Source organism: Oncorhynchus kisutch, unplaced genomic scaffold (assembly GCF_002021735.2).
Source record: "Oncorhynchus kisutch isolate 150728-3 unplaced genomic scaffold, Okis_V2 scaffold3963, whole genome shotgun sequence".
In the NCBI taxonomy this organism is placed as follows: domain Eukaryota; kingdom Metazoa; phylum Chordata; class Actinopteri; order Salmoniformes; family Salmonidae; genus Oncorhynchus; species Oncorhynchus kisutch.
This window is the reverse complement of record NW_022265908.1, coordinates 20,266-39,408: the sequence shown is the minus strand read 5'-3', so window position 1 is coordinate 39,408 and position 19,143 is coordinate 20,266. Positions and strand designations below refer to the sequence as shown.

General features: G+C 44.4%; 2 protein-coding genes across 2 annotated transcripts in view; both read right to left on the bottom strand.

Annotated features, from left to right (window-relative positions):
- LOC109888287 (Golgi apparatus protein 1) overlaps positions 1-8,176 on the bottom strand; it is a 64,859-nt gene extending 56,683 nt beyond the window's left edge. Inside the window, exons 1-2 of the mRNA XM_031821351.1 lie at positions 7,816-8,176; positions 2,418-2,447 (exon numbers count right to left, since the gene is read on the bottom strand). Coding sequence (XP_031677211.1) covers positions 2,418-2,447; positions 7,816-8,154 — 369 coding nt within the window. The 5' untranslated portion in view covers positions 8,155-8,176. The remainder of the gene's footprint in view (positions 1-2,417; positions 2,448-7,815) is intronic.
- Positions 8,177-15,881: 7,705 nt separating this feature from the next.
- On the bottom strand, positions 15,882-18,434 carry LOC116372530 (uncharacterized). The gene is made up of 2 exons (XM_031821352.1): positions 18,385-18,434; positions 15,882-17,434 (listed from the first exon to the last, which is right to left on the bottom strand). Exon 2 carries the CDS (start codon positions 17,409-17,411, stop codon positions 16,524-16,526), a length of 888 nt encoding a protein of 295 aa, XP_031677212.1. The 5' UTR covers positions 17,412-17,434; positions 18,385-18,434; the 3' UTR covers positions 15,882-16,523.
- Positions 18,435-19,143: the final 709 nt, after the last annotated feature.

Genomic DNA, 19,143 nt, shown 5'->3' with positions numbered 1-19,143 from the left:
TACCATAACAGACCTCAGTTCTGCCAGTCTAACCTGGGTTGGAGGAGAGGTACCATAACAGACCTCAGTTCTGCCAGTCTAACCTGGGTTGGAGGAGAGGTACCATAACAGACCTCAGTTCTGCCAGTCTAACCTGGGTTGGAGGAGAGGTACCATAACAGACCTCAGTTCTGCCAGTCTAACCTGGGTTGGAGGAGAGGTACCATAACAGACCTCAGTTCTGCCAGTCTAACCTGGGTTGGAGGAGAGGAGAGGTACCATAACAGACCTCAGTTCTGCCAGTCTAACCTGGGTTGGAGGAGAGATTCCTGACTATGTTCCATAACAGATCTCAGCTCAGACATGTCAACAGGAGCTAGGGCATCTAACAAGGTGACATGGGAGTCACCTTATTAATTCAGCCACTTAGATAAACTTAGAGGTTGAGTTAACTTGCTTATTAAAACACAATTCTGCATTTTTCACAACAATAACAATATAAAAATGCATAAGAAATATCTTGCTTGGTTTTGTAAACCAACCAGATGTAAAATGCTTATTGTATTTTCCACTCAGCGTCAGACTAATGTTGTGCTTCAGTTGCACTTCTCCACTTAGATGAGAATTCACCAACTGCCATTCTATCATGAGACGGGGGGGGGGGGGGGGGGTGAAAGAGTCACTAGTCGTCTGCTATCCCTACCAGGCAGGCAGAGAGCTAATCCATGAGGCCCTCTATCCATGAGGCCCTCTATCCATGAGGCCCTCTATCCATGAGGCCCTCTGGGAGAACATGAAGGCTGTATCTCCACGGCAGACCCAAAACACCCACGTATCCCCAGACCCAAAACACCCCCGTATCCCCAGACCCAAAACACCCCCGTATCCCCAGACCCAAAACACCCCCGTATCTCCAGACCCAAAACACCCCCGTATCCCCAGACCCAAAACACCCCTTCTGTTATGTTACAGTCTAAAATGATTCAATAAAACGTGTTGCTCATCAATCTACACACAATACGCCATAATAAAGTGACAACAGGTTTTTAGAAACGTTTGCATCTGTATTAAAAATAAACACAAACTGAGTCGAGAGGTTAAAAGACCGCAAACGGTGATTCAACAAAGTACCGAGTAAAGGATCTGAATACTTTACTTTCTATACATTTGCACAAACTTCTAAAAATCTGTTTTTTCTTTGTCATTATGGGGTATTGTGTGTAGATTCATGAGGGGGGGGGCAGACAGACGACTATTTAATCCATTTTAGAATAAGTCTAACGTAACAAAATGTGGAGTAAGTCAAGGGGTCTGAATACTTCCTGAACGACCACAACGAACTGCAGTGATCCTATTAACATCTATCAGCCACAACGAACTGTAGTGATCCTATTAACATCTAGCAGCCACAACGAACTGTAGTGATCCTATTAACATCTAGCAGCCACAACGAACTGTAGTGATCCTATTAACATCTATCAGCCACAACGAACTGTAGTGATCCTATTAGCATCTATCAGCCACAACGAACTGTAGTGATCCTATTAGCATCTATCAGCCACAACGAACTGTAGTGATCCTATTAGCAGCCACAACGAACTGTAGTGATCCTATTAGCAGCCACAACGAACTGTAGTGATCCTATTAGCAGCCACAACGAACTGTAGTGATCCTATTAACATCTATCAGCCACAACGAACTGTAGTGATCCTATTAACATCTAGCAGCCACAACGAACTGTAGTGATCCTATTAACATCTAGCAGCCACAACGAACTGTAGTGATCCTATTAACATCTAGCAGCCACAACGAACTGTAGTGATCCTATTAACATCTAGCAGCCACAATGAACTGTAGTGATCCTATTACCAGCCACAACGAACTGTAGTGATCCTATTAACATCTAGCAGCCACAACTAGGAAGAGCTTTGCCTCTTTACAAATCATACGATCTCTGCATGTTAGTGAGGCTCCACATTGACTGAACTACACCTCTGAGTGGTGTACTTCTCTTGCCATGTGAAGATGCTGTCACCTCCGGAGGGGAGGTCTTCTCCTGCCATGCGAAGAAGCGTCCCCTCCGGAGGGGAGGTCTTCTCCTGCCATGCGAAGAAGCGTCACCTCCGGAGGGGAGGTCTTCTCCTGCCATGCGAAGAAGCGTCCCCTCCGGAGGGGAGGTCTTCTCCTGCCATGTAAAGAAGCTGTCATTGCTCATCCTGTACGTGTGACTTGGCAGAGCTGTGACAGACTTCAAAAGCGTAGATGGGGAAACGGTGTCAAGATGAGGGGAGAGGGGGCGAGGAAGGAGAGAGATAGAGAGAGAGGGGGCGAGGAAGGAGAGAGAGAGAGAGAGAGAGAGGGCGAGAGAGAGGGCGAGAGAGAGAGAGGGGGCGAGGAAGGAGAGAGAGAGAGAGAGAGCGAGCGCGAGGAGAACTTACATGGTTGCAGTCGACGGCAATCTCGGTTTCCTGGAAAGAGAGAAATAAAGGTATTAGACTCCATGATCAAGACACTTTTTACTCAGTCTTTACAGAAGATGAGAGCACACACACACACACACACACACACACCTCCACAACTTCACCCCCGACAGGTTTTTATTGAAAGCCTCTTAGTGTTACTGAGCTGGCGGTTATAAATATATGAGAACCTCCATTAGTTAGGGCTGGTGTCTGTCCTACAGAGGAACCATTAGTTAGGGCTGGTGTCTGTCCAACAGAGGAACCATTAGTTAGGGCTGGTGTCTGTCCAACAGAGGAACCGGAGGAACCATTAGTTAGGGCTGGTGTCTGTCCTGCAGAGGAACCATTAGTTAGGGCTGGTGTCTGTCCTACAGAGGAACCATTAGTTAGGGCTGGTGTCTGTCCTACAGAGGAACCATTAGTTAGGGCTGGTGTCTGTCCTACAGAGGAACCATTAGTTAGGGCTGGTGTCTGTCCTACAGAGGAACCAGAGGACCCATTAGTTAGGGCTGGTGTCTGTCCTACAGAGGAACCAGAGGAACCATTAGTTAGGGCTGGTGTCTGTCCTACAGAGGAACCATTAGTTAGGGCTGGTGTCTGTCCAACAGAGGAACCATTAGTTAGTCACTATATATACACTGCTCAAAAAAATAAAGGGAACACTAAAATAACACATCCTAGATCTGAATGAATGAAATATTCTTATTAAATACTTTTTTCTTTACATAGTTGAATGTGCTGACAACAAAAATCACACAAAAATTATCAATGGAAATCAAATGTATCAACCCATGGAGGTCTGGATTTGGAGTCACACTCAAAATTAAAGTGGAAAACCACACTACAGGCTGATACAACTTTGATGTAATGTCCTTAAAACAAGTCAAAATGAGGCTCAGTAGTGTGTGTGGCCTCCACGTGCCTGTATGACCTCCCTACAACGCCTGGGCATGCTCCTGATGAGGTGGCGGATGGTGTCCTGAGGGATCTCCTCCCAGACCTGGACTAAAGCATCCGCCAACTCCTGGACAGTCTGTGGTGCAACGTGGCGTTGTGGTGGATGGAGCGAGACATGATGTCCCAGATGTGCTCAATTGGATTCAGGTCTGGGGAACGGGCCGGCCAGTCCATTGCATCAATGCCTTCCTCTTGCAGGAACTGCTGACACACTCCAGCCACATGAGGTCTAGCATTGTCTTGCATTAGGAGGAACCCAGGGCCAACCGCACCAGCATATGGTCTCACAAGGGGTCTGAGGATCTCATCTCGGTACCTAATGGCAGTCAGGCTACATCTGGCGAGCACATGGAGGGCTGTGCGGCCACCCAAAGAAATGCCACCCCACACCATGACTGAACTACCGCCAAACCGGTCATGCTGTAGGATGTAGCAGGCAGCAGACCGTTCTCCACGGCGTCTCCAGACTCTGTCATGTGCTCAGAGTGAACCTGTTTTCATCTGTGAAGAGCACAGGGCGCCAGTGGCGAATTTGCCAATCTTGGTGTTCTCTGGCAAATTAAAAACGTTCTGCACGGTGTTGGGCTGTAAGCACAACCCCCACCTGTGGATGTCGGGCCCTCATACCACCCTCATGGAGTCTGTTTCTGACCGTTTGAGCAGACACATGCACATTTGTGGCCTGCTGGAGGTCATTTTACAGGACTCTGGCAGTGCTCCTCCTGCTCCTCCTTGCACAAAGGCGGAGGTAGCGGTCCTGCTGTTGGGTTGTTGCCCTCCTACACGTCTCCTGATGTACTGGCCTGTCTCCTGGTAGGGCCTCCATGCTCTGGACACTACGCTGACAGACACAGCAAACCTTCTTGCCACAGCTCGCATTGATGTGCCATCCTGGATGAGCTGCACTACCTGAGCCACTTGTGTGGGTTGTAGACTCAGTCTCATGCTACCACTAGAGTGAAAGCACTGCCAGCATTCAAAAGTGACCAAAACATCAGCCAGGAAGCATAGGAACTGAGAAGTGGTCTGTGGTCACCACCTGCAGAACCACTCCTTTATTGGGGGTGTCTTGCTAATTGCCTATAATTTCCACCTGTTGTCTATTCCATTTGCACGACAGCATGTGAAATTTATTGTCAATCAGTGTTGCTTCCTAAGTGGACAGTTTGATTGACTTGGAGTTACATTGTGTTGTTTAAGTGTTCCCTTTATTTTTTTGAGCCTCCTGACCGTCACATGTCCATAACCTGACCGCCTCCTGACCCTCACCTGTCCATAACCTGACAGCCACCTGTCCATAACCTGACAGTCACCTGTCCATAACCTGACAGTCACCAGTCCATAACCTGAGTCACCTGTCCATAACCTGACTGCACCTGACCGTCACCTGACTGTTCGCCTGTCCATAACCTGACTGTTCACCTGTCCATAACCTGACTGTCACCTGTCCATAACCTGACTGTCACCTGACTGTCACCTGTCCATAACCTGTAATACATTACAGATGGAAGGGATTTTATCCCCCACTGGAGACATGAAGACAGAACCTCACCCAGAGAGCTGTACAGGTCAGTGTGTTAGACAGACAGAACCTCACCCAGAGAGCTGTACAGGTCAGTGTGTTAGACAGACAGAACCCCACCCAGAGAGCTGTACAGGTCAGTGTGTTAGACAGACAGAACCTCACCCAGAGAGCTGTACAGGTCAGTGTGTTAGACAGACAGAACCCCACCCAGAGAGCTGTGCATGTCAGTGTGTTAGACAGACAGAACCCCACCCAGAGAGCTGTACATGTCAGTGTGTTAGACAGAACCTCACCCAGAGAGCTGTACATGTCAGTGTGTTAGACAGAACCTCACCCAGAGAGCTGTACATGTCAGTGTGTTAGACAGACAGAACCTCACCCAGAGAGCTGCACATGTCAGTGTGTTAGACAGACAGAACCTCACCCAGAGAGCTGTACATGTCAGTGTGTTAGACAAATCCTAGAAATGCCATTCTAGTTCTGGTAAGACCGCTGAAGTTGTACTCTACATAACTGACGTGTTAGGTACAGTCTAGACAGACTGTCTTCATAAGCACAACAGTGTGATATTTACAGCACAACAGTGTGATATTTACAGCACAACAGGATTATATTTACAGCACAACAGTGTGATATTTACAGCACAACAGGATGATATTTACAGCACAACAGGACGATATTTACAGTGTGATATTTACAGCACAACAGGACGATATTTACAGTGTGATATTTACAGCACAACAGGACGATATTTACAGTGTGATATTTACAGCACAACAGGATAATATTTACAGCACAACAGGACGATATTTACAGCACAACAGGATGATATTTACAGCACAACAGTGTGATATTTACAGCACAACAGTGTGATATTTACAGCACAACAGGATGATATTTACAGCACAACAGGACGATATTTACAGCACAGCAGGACGATATTTACAGCACAACAGGACGATATTTACAGCACAACAGGACGATATTTACAGCACAACAGGACGATATTTACAGCACAACAGGACGATATTTACAGCACAACAGGACGATATCTACAGCACAACAGGACGATATCTACAGCACAACAGGATGATATCTACAGCACAACAGGATGATATTTACAGCACAACAGTGTGATATTTACAGCACAGCAGGATGATATTTACAGCATAATATTTACAGCACAACAGGATGATATTTACAGCATAATATTTACAGCACAACAGGATGATATTTACAGCACAACAGGATGATATTTACAGCACAACAGTGTGATATTTACAGCATAATATTTACAGCACAACAGGATGATATTTACAGCATAATATTTACAGCACAACAGGGTGATATTTACAGCACAACAGGATGATATTTACAGCACAACAGTGTTGTCTTCGTAAACCATCCATTGATTATTAGTTGGTATATCTACACTGAAGCTGGGCGATGTTTGTGCAACGTTCACATGGAACCTACACCTGTCGGGATATTAGTTCAGGGATCTGTCTCCCAGGGAACGGCCCTAACAGCAGGACAAACGGGGAGACAAGTTTCAACTAACCAGCTATAGACTATTGTGTTTTACAGCTGAGCTGACGGAAGACCGCCGGCATCGGTAGTGATAGTTTCCACGGTAACATGTTTTTACAACTAAGTTGCAAGCTCCTGTGAAACGAGTGTGTTATGAAACACCTTCCCGACACTGGCTCTTACGGTTCCCATAAGTGATTTGAACAAGATAAATATCAGCTAGATAGCTGGGTGACAGGAGAGCGGCCATGTCAGCTGTCTGCTGGGCTCAACACAAGGTCAGCGCAGGCTTCAAACGACACATACAACTGAACTATCTGACCGTCTAGACTGGAGAAGTCCTCAACTTCAAAACGTTGTTCTCTCCATAGTTTACCTCTCTGTACTCACTACTGGTCTTGTTGTTGTTATTGAACGACACGGACACACCCGAGAAATAACCAGCGCAGATCTAATTAGTCTTCAGTCACCGCCCTGCATGGATTAATGACCAGGCCAAAATACAAGGCCAGATCAGGAAGCCTCTTCTCTTTCAGGATTTTACACAGAACATTTCACAAAAACACATTTACTTGAATAACAGTGTAGACGCAGATTGTGTTAACAGAATAATGGCAACAACAAACCGTTATTCTGTTCCCAAACTGCATCTTCACTGTTCACTGTTCAAGCAGGTTAACTATGTTTTGCGTAAATCACAGTCCTTGTGCATATAGTTACGGTGTTAAACTTTGAAATCAATTTATTTTTTATTATGTTTTTATCTGAGTCTGAGCGTCATTCCAGAACAGTGAAATCTCCCGTAATGCTTCCTAATGAGACTTCTAAAAAACGGTCGTACCCCATTCATTACCGCATTAGTCAGTTTACTGCAATGTATGTGTTTTTTGTCGTCATTAGAGACCAGTTTTAGTAATGAAATGACATTCATTGACTAAGTACTATAAATAAAGCTCCACTCCGTTGACTGTTTCCTTCTGGAACGGTCTTTGATGAGATACAGTGGACCCCAGAGGATATATCAGGCTTCTATCGCGGTGATGCAGACAATGTTCAATTATTTGCCGCTGATAAAACGGAGCTCTTTGCTTTGCATTGACAAAAACAGTGCATTTGTGTTTAATTTAGACTAATTAGCTTTGCTGTCACTGGAGAATCTGGAGCCATGTTTACTAGGAGAACAAGAAGACCATCGCCGATGATGTGGAATGAAGACCTACTCTCGAGATGTGCCTTACCTGACTGTTGTCGCATTGACATCCGAAAGGCAACACACACACACACACACACACACACACACACGACTGCAGGCAGGCACACTCGCGAACAAAACACGTCGCCGCCACCCAAATCCCGTTTTACCTCCTTTCTGTCCTGTAAACACTCCAGGACAGCTAAATTGTTGCTCCATGTGTGTTTGGGACAAAGCCGGGTCAAGTCGTCCCGGCAGGACTGCTCTTCGGCCAGCTTCCACCCGGTAGCCCTCCGAGGCTGCGTCATGGCCGCAACAGCAGGAGCAACTGGGACGTTATTGACTGGACCGGGCGCTCCAATAATATTAACGGGAACCGGAGGGTTTGCTGGCGGATTACCGAGTCCGTTTCCATTGCCGCTAGGTGCTTTCAAGCCTTGAACGGTACACAGACAGAATGGCACTGACATCAACAGTAAGAGTAGGTGAACACGTCCGCTCGCCGCCATCTTCGGGGAAATTGTAGCAGAGTATAGCGGAACGTCTGCGTGTGCGCTTAACGTTGGCTGGCCCATAGATATACGCTAACGGTATCTAGATCCGTAATATTCCCTAACAAAAATATTCTGACGACAAAAATAAGAACACAAAATGCATGTCCATTTATTATATGGTAATATATGGTTTAGGATACAGCAACACTTCTTTATTAGCACAAGCCCTGGCATATCTGTGTCTGCGCCGATCTATTATAGTGGATAGTGCTCTCGGCTTTGTGACATTAGCACAAGCCCTGGCATATCTGTGTCTGCGCCGATCTATTATAGTGGATAGTGCTCTCGGCTTTGTGACATTAGCACAAGCCCTGGCATATCTGTGTCTGCGCCGATCTATTATAGTGGATAGTGCTCTCGGCTTTGTGACATTAGCACAAGCCCTGGCATATCTGTGTCTGCGCCGATCTATTATAGTGGATAGTGCTCTCGGCTTTGTGACATTAGCACAAGCCCTGGCATATCTGTGTCTGCGCCGATCTATTATAGTGGATAGTGCTCTCGGCTTTGTGACATTAGCACAAGCCCTGGCATATCTGTGTCTGCGCCGATCTATTATAGTGGATAGTGCTCTCGGCTTTGTGACATTAGCACAAGCCCTGGCATATCTGTGTCTGCGCCGATCTATTATAGTGGATAGTGCTCTCGGCTTTGTGACATTAGCACAAGCCCTGGCATATCTGTGTCTGCGCCGATCTATTATAGTGGATAGTGCTCTCGGCTTTGTGACATTAGCACAAGCCCTGGCATATCTGTGTCTGCGCCGATCTATTATAGTGGATAGTGCTCTCGGCTTTGTGACATTAGCACAAGCCCTGGCATATCTGTGTCTGCGCCGATCTATTATAGTGGATAGTGCTCTCGGCTTTGTGACATTAGCACAAGCCCTGGCATATCTGTGTCTGCGCCGATCTATTATAGTGGATAGTGCTCTCGGCTTTGTGACATTAGCACAAGCCCTGGCATATCTGTGTCTGCGCCGATCTATTATAGTGGATAGTGCTCTCGGCTTTGTGACATTAGCACAAGCCCTGGCATATCTGTGTCTGCGCCGATCTATTATAGTGGATAGTGCTCTCGGCTTTGTGACATTAGCACAAGCCCTGGCATATCTGTGTCTGCGCCGATCTATTATAGTGGATAGTGCTCTCGGCTTTGTGACATTAGCACAAGCCCTGGCATATCTGTGTCTGCGCCGATCTATTATAGTGGATAGTGCTCTCGGCTTTGTGACATTAGCACAAGCCCTGGCATATCTGTGTCTGCGCCGATCTATTATAGTGGATAGTGCTCTCGGCTTTGTGACATTAGCACAAGCCCTGGCATATCTGTGTCTGCGCCGATCTATTATAGTGGATAGTGCTCTCGGTCTGTAATCTACCACCTCCCATCTCTAGAATGTACCTAGAGATACACTGAGTGGACAGAATATTAGGAACACCTGCTCTTTTCATGATATAGTAGACTGGCCAGGTGAAAGCTATGATCCCTTTTTGATGTCACCTGTTAAATCCACTTCAATCAATTTAGATGAAGTGAAGGATACCGGTTAAATAATGATTCCTAAGCCTTGACACCATTGAAACATGTATTGTGTATGTGGGTCCTTCAGAGGGTGAATGTTCAAGACAAAAGATTTAAGGTGGGGTGCAACTCAATAGTAGGAAGGTGTTCCTAATGTTTTGGACACTGTGTAACCATCGTCTTGCTCTATCATTTTGATCAAGGCCAGATGAACATCTTATGAAGAGACAAATGTATCTGAAGGCTGTGCTTGATTTAATAATGAAGGGTATTTTGTCACCGTATTCAGTGTCTCTATTCTTCTGAAGTTACAGTATTTGCAAATAAATTCTCCTTGTGAATATATCAAAAACTAACACTATCAATTTGCACACAAATTAACAAAAGTCTCTCTCTGAAGTCCAACCATGAAATAATATTGACATATGATAAAGTTAATTAATTCAGGTAGTCTAGGCTAGTAGACTTGTGTACCTCTGTATGAACACCGTGCTCCAGGGTGAACTGAGGAGACAGGAGAGAACTCCGTGCTCCAGGGTGAACTGAGGAGACAGGAGAGAACACTGTCTGACCTTTGAGACAGGAGAGAACACTGGCTGACCTTTGAGAGAGGAGAGAACACCGTCTGACCTTTGAGAGAGGAGAGAACACTGTCTGACCTTTGAGAGAGGAGAGAACACCGTCTGACCTTTGAGAGAGGAGAGAACACCGTCTGACCTTTGAGAGAGGCTGCAGACAGGACTTCTCTGCTTCAACCACTTTAATGTTTCTGCCTGTCTGGACCCAGGAACGACTGTATGATTGAGTCTGGGTTTACGTCCTGAATGGCACCCTATTCCCTAAATAGTGCACTACTTTTGACCAGAGTAGTGCACTATAAAGGGAATAGGGTGCCGTTTGGGTCTGAGTCTGGAAATAGGAGAGGGGCTTCACCGCCTGTCAATCACATTCTACTTTATCTTTCTCTAAAGTGCATTGAGGCTTAAATGCACTTTTTTGTTGTTAAAATGCACTTGTTTCATTGCGTTTCTTTGAGCCCTGACAGGGGGAGAGGGTGGGTGACAGCCTGGGGCTGGCTGAGGGGGAGTCAGACACAGGGCAGAGACAGGGAGTACTTCTGAAATTGCACCCTATTCCCGATATTGTGCACTACTTTTGACCAGTGCCCTATGAACAGATAGTCAGACACAGAGCAGAGATATGAACTCCCAGCTCTGAACCGCAGCTCTAAACCCCAGCTCTAAACCCCAGCTCTAAACCCCAGCTCTAAACCCCAGCGCTAAACCCCAGCTCTAAACCCCAGCTCTAAACCCCAGCGCTAAACCCCAGCTCTAAACCCCAGCTCTAAACCCCAGCGCTAAACCCCAGCTCTAAACCCCAGCTCTAAACCCCAGCTCTAAACTAGCTGTAAACCCCAGCGCTAAACCCCAGCTCTAAACCCCAGCTCTAAACTAGCTCTAAATCCCAGCTCTAAACTAGCTGTAAACCCCAGCTCTAAACTAGCTCTAAACCCCAGCTCTAAACCCCAGCTCTAAACCCCAGCTCTAAACCCCAGCTCTAAACCCCAGCTGTAAACCCCAGCTGTAAACCCCAGCTCTAAACCCCAGCGCTAAACCCCAGCTCTAAACCCCAGCTCTAAACCCCAGCTCTATACCTCAGCTCTAAACTAGCTCTAAACACCAGCTGTAAACCCCAGCTGTAAACCACAGCTCTAAACCCCAGCTCTAAACCCCAGCGCTGAACCCTAGCTCTAAACCCCAGCTCTATACCTCAGCTCTAAACTAGCTGTAAACCCCAGCTCTAAATCCCCGCTCTAAACTCCAGCTCTAAACTCTAGCTCTATACTCTAGCTCTAAACTCCAGCTCTAAACCCCAGCTCTATACTCTAGCTATAAACCCCCGCTCTAAACTCTAGCTCTATACTCTAGCTCTAAACTACAGCTCTATACTCTAGCTCTAAACTCCAGCTCTAAACTCTAGCATTAAACTCTAGATCTAAGCCCCAGCTCTAAACTAGCTCTAAACCTCAGCTCTAAACCCTAGCTCTATACCCCAGCTCTATACTCTAGCTCTAAACCCCAGCTCTAAACTAAAGCTCTATGCTCTAACTCTAAACCCCAGCTATAAACTCTAGCTCTAAATCCCAGCTCAAAACTAGCTCTAAACCCCAGCTCTAAACTAGCTCTAAACTCCAGCTCTAAACTAGCTCTAAACCCCAGCTCTAAACCCCAGCTCTAAACTCTAGCTCTAAATCCCAGCTCTAAACTAGCTCTAAACCCCAGCTCTATACTCTAGCTCTATACCCCAGCTCTATACTCTAGCTCTAAACCCCAGCTCTAAACCCCAGCTCTAAACCCCAGCTCTAAACCCCAGCTCTAAACCCCAGCTCTAAACTCCAGCTCTAAACTAGCTCTAAACCCCAGCTCTAAATCCCAGCTCAAAACTAGCTCTAAACCTCCGCTCTAAACCCTAGCTCTATACCCCAGCTCTATACTCTAGCTCTAAACCCCAGCTCTAAACTAAAGCTCTATGCTCTAACTCTAAACCCCAGCTATAAACTCTAGCTCTAAATCCCAGCTCAAAACTAGCTCTAAACCCCAGCTCTAAACTAGCTCTAAACTCCAGCTCTAAACTAGCTCTAAACCCCAGCTCTAAACCCCAGCTCTAAACTCTAGCTCTAAATCCCAGCTCTAAACTAGCTCTAAACCCCAGCTCTATACTCTAGCTCTATACCCCAGCTCTATACTCTAGCTCTAAACTCCAGCTCTAAACCACAGCTCTAAACCCCAGCTCTAAACTAGCTCTAAACCCCAGCTCTAAACCACAGCTCTAAACCCCAGCTCTAAACCACAGCTCTAAACCACAGCTCTAAACCCCAGCTCTAAACTAGCTCTAAACCCCAGCTCTAAACCCCAGCTCTAAACTAGCTCTAAACCCCAGCTCTAAACCCCAGCTCTAAACCCCAGCTCTAAACCCCAGCTCTAAACCCCAGCTCTAAACCCCAGCTCTAAACCCCAGCTCTATTTTTATTTGATTTTACCTTTATTAACCAGGCAAGACGGCCTAGGAACAGTGGTTTAACTGCCTGTTCAGGGGCAGAACGACAGATTTGTACCTTGTCAGCTAGGGGGTTTGAACTTGCAACCTTTTGGTTACTAGTCCAACGCTCTAACCACTAGGCTACCCTGCCGCCCCTGCCGCCTATACTCTAGCTCTAAATCCCAGCTCTGCCGCCCTGCCGCCTATACTCTAGCTCTAAATCCAGGCTCTAAACCTCAGCTCTAAGTTCCAGCTCTAAATTCGAGCTCTAACCTCAACACCCCATCTGAGGTAGGAGAGTTTCCAATAGCAGGTAGCTCTTTATGAGATTATCAGCATCTTAAGGATGACAGGTACAGTAGAGGTGATATGATCCGTGACTAGTCTCTCAATGCACTTCATAATGACAGAGGTGAGTGCTACGGGGCGATAGAACTTTAGTTCAGTTACCTTTGCTTTCTTGGGTACAGGAACAATGGTAGCCATCTTGAAGCATGTGGAGACGACAGACTGGGATATGGAGATATTGAATATGTCCGTAAACACACCCGCCATCTGGTCTGAGCATGCTCTGAGGACACAGCTAGGGCTTCCGTCTGTGCCGGCAGCTTTGCGAGGGTTAACATTTGAAATATTTCACTCATGTCGGCCACAGAGAAGGAGAGCCCACTGTCACGAACCGGCTCAAAGTTTGTAACAAAAAGGGAGACAACGTGGAGATAAGGAATAACGCTAAGGAACTTGAAGCTTTGAGCCTTATGATGATGAGTTGGAGGCGTGCATGTCTGTACTCCCTGTTCATGGGTGAAAAAACATTTGTATTTTTTATCCTTATTATTTTATTATTTTATTATTATTTATCCTTTATTTATACAGGTTATTCTCATTGAGATCTTGAAAATAAAAGAGAGCCACACACTCAGATGCAAAAATGAAATTACCAACGTTTGGACAGCCAAGCTGTCTTCATCAGGGTATAATCACAAACACTGCGGGATGACTCGTTTATGTAGTGTCAAAAGACACAGGTGTCTGTAATCATGGCCAAGAGTGGCCTAATATCATTGGTTAATTATCAAATATTAAAATGTCATACAAAGAACAGCATGCAAACAACAAATGGATAGCATACGATCATAGATTAATTTGACTACAAAAGCTTACAAACAATTACAATGGCAAAGTCACATTAATCACTAGAATGGCTTCAGATCAAAGTCTACGTTGAGACCGAAGGGCGCAAGGGTCTTTAAGTTAAAGATCCAGGCAGCCTCTCGTTTTAACAATAAATGATCAAGGTCACCCCCTCTCCTAGGGAGGATGACATGTTCGATGCCAATACAACGCAGAGACGAAATCGAGTGGCCTGCCTCCAAGAAGTGGGCCGCAACTGGATAAGTAACGTTTTTACACCTAATGGTGCTACGATGCTCTGAGATACGTACTTTTAATTCACGCGTTGTTTTACCTACATCATTTTTACCACAAGGACAAATTATAAGATAAATAACTGCCTTAGTGGAGCACGTAATAACACCTTTGATTGGGATCGATTTCCCTGTTTGTGGGTGTTTGAAGGATCTACATTTATAAGTGTCATTGCATTGAGCACAGCCGTTACACTTGTAGTTTCCATCCGCAAATAGACGTTCAGAAATATCTTGGGGTGGTAAATCAGAGTGTACCAATTGGTCTGAGATTTCTGCCCTGCGAGAATACGACCAAGGGAAGGTCCGAAAACACATTACCGAGACGATCATCGAATTTTAGGATGTGCCAATGTTTGTGAACAATTCCCTTAATTTGTTCAGAGCACTTTGAATAGCGGGTAGTTAGAACACAAGAATGGGTATTTTTGCGAGACTGACCTTGAAAAAGGTCATGTCTCGTTTCGTTTTGAATTTTCTCAATGGCAATATTAATCTGATCATTCTTGTAGCCCCATATGGTCTCAGCCATATTTCTGTCGAAATCTGAATAAAAATGAACATCTGCTGTTTCAATAAGATCCCCAATGTTGTTGATATGCAAAATGAACAACAGTGGGCCCAAAATAGAACCTTGCGGAACACCTGAGCACAACTCTATGGACTCAGATTTACAACCATCCACCATTACACATTGTGTACGATTTGATAGGTAATTTATAAACCAATCTAGAGCATGACCAGTAATTCCACAACATTTTAACCTTTGCAATAACACAGCATGGTCCACGGTGTCAAATGCCTTCGACAATCAATAAAAACAGACACACAATGTAACAACTTATCAAGAGCACAGTGTATGTCATTTAAAACCTTCGATGTTGCTGAAACAGTGCTGTGGCCAGACCTAAAACCTGATTGCATTCCATTTAAGAAGTTGTTTTCTTGGAAGTAGGTCTTTAGCTGCCTACTAACTAAGGACTCCAGTACCTTTGACAGTACAGACAATTTTGATATGGGTACTAAAATGTCTGTGATCAAAACAATCCTGAAGTGTTGATTAGTCCTTAGCACAGTTGCTTCCTGTTTGAGTTTCTGCCTATAGGAAGGGAAGAGCAAAATAGAGTTGTGGACAGATTTGCCAAAAGGAGGGCGGGGGAGGGCCTTGAATACTTGAGAATAATGTTACGGAGCTCCCTAGTGGCGTATGGGGTCTAAGGCACTGCATTGCAGTGATAGCTGTGCAACTAGAGATTCTGGGTGACAGGGATGTCCTTGTCCCATCGCACACTAGCGCCTCCTGTGGCAGGCCGGGTACAGTACACGCTGACACGGTCGCCAGGTGCACGGTGTTTCCTTCGTCACATTGGTGCGGCTGGCTTCCGGGTTAAGTGGGCATTGTGTCAAGAAGCAGTGCGGCCTCTCCTGAGTCCATATGGTGCAGCCACGAGACAAGACTGGAACTACCAATTGGACTCCATGAAGTTGGGGATAAAAAGGGGGTTAAAACTAGAAAAAGAGAGAGAATACTGTTATGTTGAAAGAACGAGACCAGCTAAATCCTTTATAAACTGCTGGGGTGTTTATTAGCTACAACTCTCCTCACATTCATAACAGGAAGCAGATACGGTGGCTCCCATAGGACAGATAATGTGAGTCAAAAGGAACACACAACATTAAAACACAAAGGGCTGAGTAGTGAACATAACAACTGTTTATTATTGATACTCATGACAACACAATGTTGCTTTACTTTGTTTGTCAACGATGTAATTGTAAACAAACACTGTACGACCTTATGTTATTTATCAGATTTTTACATTATCAACCTTAGTGTGCATTTGTGAACTTTGTACTCTCCCATTCCTGGTCATTATAATATAAATGTTAATGTACAGTAGGTGTTATCAGGCCTTTGTGATAAGATCAAGCAGTTGATGAATTAAAAGGTACAATGTTCTCATTTACTATGCTTTCTTTATTGATTAACAGAATGATCAGTGTTACACAGGAATCATTTTAATTATATTACTTTACTCAGGTTTTTCAAAATAATATCTGACTAACACAATGCAACATTAAACCTTACAACCCCTTGGTATATTCAGACGACTTAAACCTGCTGCTAAAATATGATTTTTATAATTCAATTGTTAATTGATTGAAAACAACATTAAAGAAAACGTTCTAAATTTTCTCCGACAGTGACTTTATGACATAGAAGATAACATTGAGTGTAAGAAAAATATTTAAAAATTAAACTGATATATTGCCATGCAAAAGCTAATATCTGGCCATATTTTGGGGCTGATTCTGCCTCTCCAACTCAGGTTTTTATTTGCCATACCAGAGGTAGAGGGGCATACCACTGTTGCCAGCATTCAGATTTCTATCGATGAGGATCAAGCCGGCCTCGTCATAAGGGCCAGTTACATCAGGGTTGGATGTAACGGTCAAGGCCTTGATAGGGAGAGATCCATCTTTCTTGAACCAGACATACACTGGCTGACCGCATGTTCCCTCATTGAGGTTAACATTCACCACGGTGAAACCACGCTCCACTAGGATGGAATCCTGCTCACGGTTGATGCATGCATTCATCTCAGTGATCCCGCCGCCCACTGTGGTGGATTGACGGTACCAGAGGAAGATGGGTTTTCCTCCAGAACCTCTACTGAGATCTTCATCCAGACGGATATAGCCCTCTTTGGAAAGGTCGATGTGTTGTTGGAATGAGGTGGCGGCAGCAACGTCACAGATGTAGGTCTTACTCTTTCTCTTCAACCAGAGGGTGATGAAATCTCCTGAGTTACTGCGGTTCAGATTGCATGGTAACCTTTCCCAGCCGAGCTTGAATTGGTGGGCCTCTTCTTGCTCATTAGTGGTGAGGAAGAGATCTTCAATGGGAATGTCATACTTAGGGCTTGCACCACTAGAGTACCACAGCTGGATGACGTCTCCTTGTGTTCCAGGGTTGAGGTTTTCTGGGAGCTCAGTGAACCCTGCTTTTTTCAGGACATCTTTCATTTCAGCAGTGAATGAAAACTGGACTCTGGTGATGGGTTTACCATTGCCCTTTTTGTACCAGATGTAAACTCTGGTGGTGGATGAAGTGCCTAAGTTGAGGTTGACATTTATCTTGTCATAGTCTTGGTCATGAAGCTGTTGGTCCATTTCACGGGTAGTGGAGATTGCAATTTCTGTGATGTATTTGGAAGCCATTTTGTGTCGTTGGAGACAAGTGTCTGTAAAGTAAGAATACATAGATTGGTCAACACCTCAAATGAAGAATGAAATGACACACTAAATACACCAAAGACCAGGACATCTGATAAGTATAAAATATGAAGGAATTAGCAGCCAGCTTTACTAAGTATATTCTCCAGGGGTCCTAAAGGGGAAACAAGGCTTGATAAAATGAAGACTTCAAGGATGCACTAAAACACCCCAAACAGATACTAAACACCCTAAACAGATACTAAACACCCTAAACAGATACTAAACACCCTAAACAGATACTAAACACCCTAAACAGATACTAAAACACCCTAAACAGATACTAAACACCCTAAACAGATACTAAACACCCTAAACAGATACTAAACACCCTAAACAGATACTAAACACCCTAAACAGATACTAAACACCCTAAACAGATACTAAACACCCTAAACAGATACTAAACACCCTAAACAGATACTAAACACCCTAAACAGATACTAAACACCCTAAACAGATACTAAAACACCCTAAACAGATACTAAACACCCTAAACAGATACTAAACACCCTAAACAGATACTAAACACCCTAAACAGATACTAAACACCCTAAACAGACACTAAACACCCTAAACAGATACTAAAACAGACAGTTGTTCTCGGCTGAGTCAAATGATTCATTATAATGATGTAAAATGAATTGGTTAACTGAAAAAACAACACTAAAGCACGTATTGACACATCAGGAGGGGTAACAACGCCCCCTAGAGGACAGCATTAGTTATGTATTTGTTTTCCTCTTACATTAATTATGATCCAAATTGAAGACTCTGATTCTTTGATCATCTGAATCAGGTGTTATGGTGTTAGTGGAACAAGAGAAACACATGTATCCCACCACCACCCTGGCCTTTATAGTAACACAGACATACTCATATACACATCGGAACCTTTCATTGGAAGTCATTTCTTTACCTGCGAAGTTGAGTTCTTCTCTGGTAGAATGTGTCTTCTCTGGGAGATAGTGTCTTCTCTGGTAGAATGTGTCTTCTCTGGGAGAATGTATCTTCTCTGGGAGAATGTATCTTCTCTGGGAGAATGTGTCTTCTCTGGGAGAATGTGTCTTCTCTGGGAGAATGTGTCTTCTCTGGGAGAAAGTGTCACATCGAAGATCTGAGTTTCTCTTTTATACACTTTCTCCAGTTAAGTTGGTAAATGATTCACCATTCAGAGTTCTACAGAATACGTATTCCTAGGAACTTTATCTTTCCTCCTCCTCAGACTACACCCTTCCTCTAGTCATATCTCAACCTGTCCATCCATTACCCAGTCCATGTCTCCTTTTGACCCTGACCTTAAATTTGAGTTTCATAGAGGTGAAACTGCCACATCAGTTTGTGATATTATAACAAAGATGTTCATTCAAACAACAAAAACAAAATGATGATCGGACATCATTCCACATGATTACCTGAACAATAGAACAGTATGTAGTAAATGATTACCTGAACAATAGAACAGTATGTAGTAAATGATTACCTGAACAATAGAACAGTATGTAGTAAATGATTACCTGAACAATAGAACAGTATGTAGTAAATGATTACCTGAACAATAGAACAGTATGTAGTAAATGATTACCTGAACAATAGAACAGTATGTAGTAAATGATTACCTGAACAATAGAACAGTATGTAGTAAATGATTACCTGAACAATAGAACAGTATGTAGTA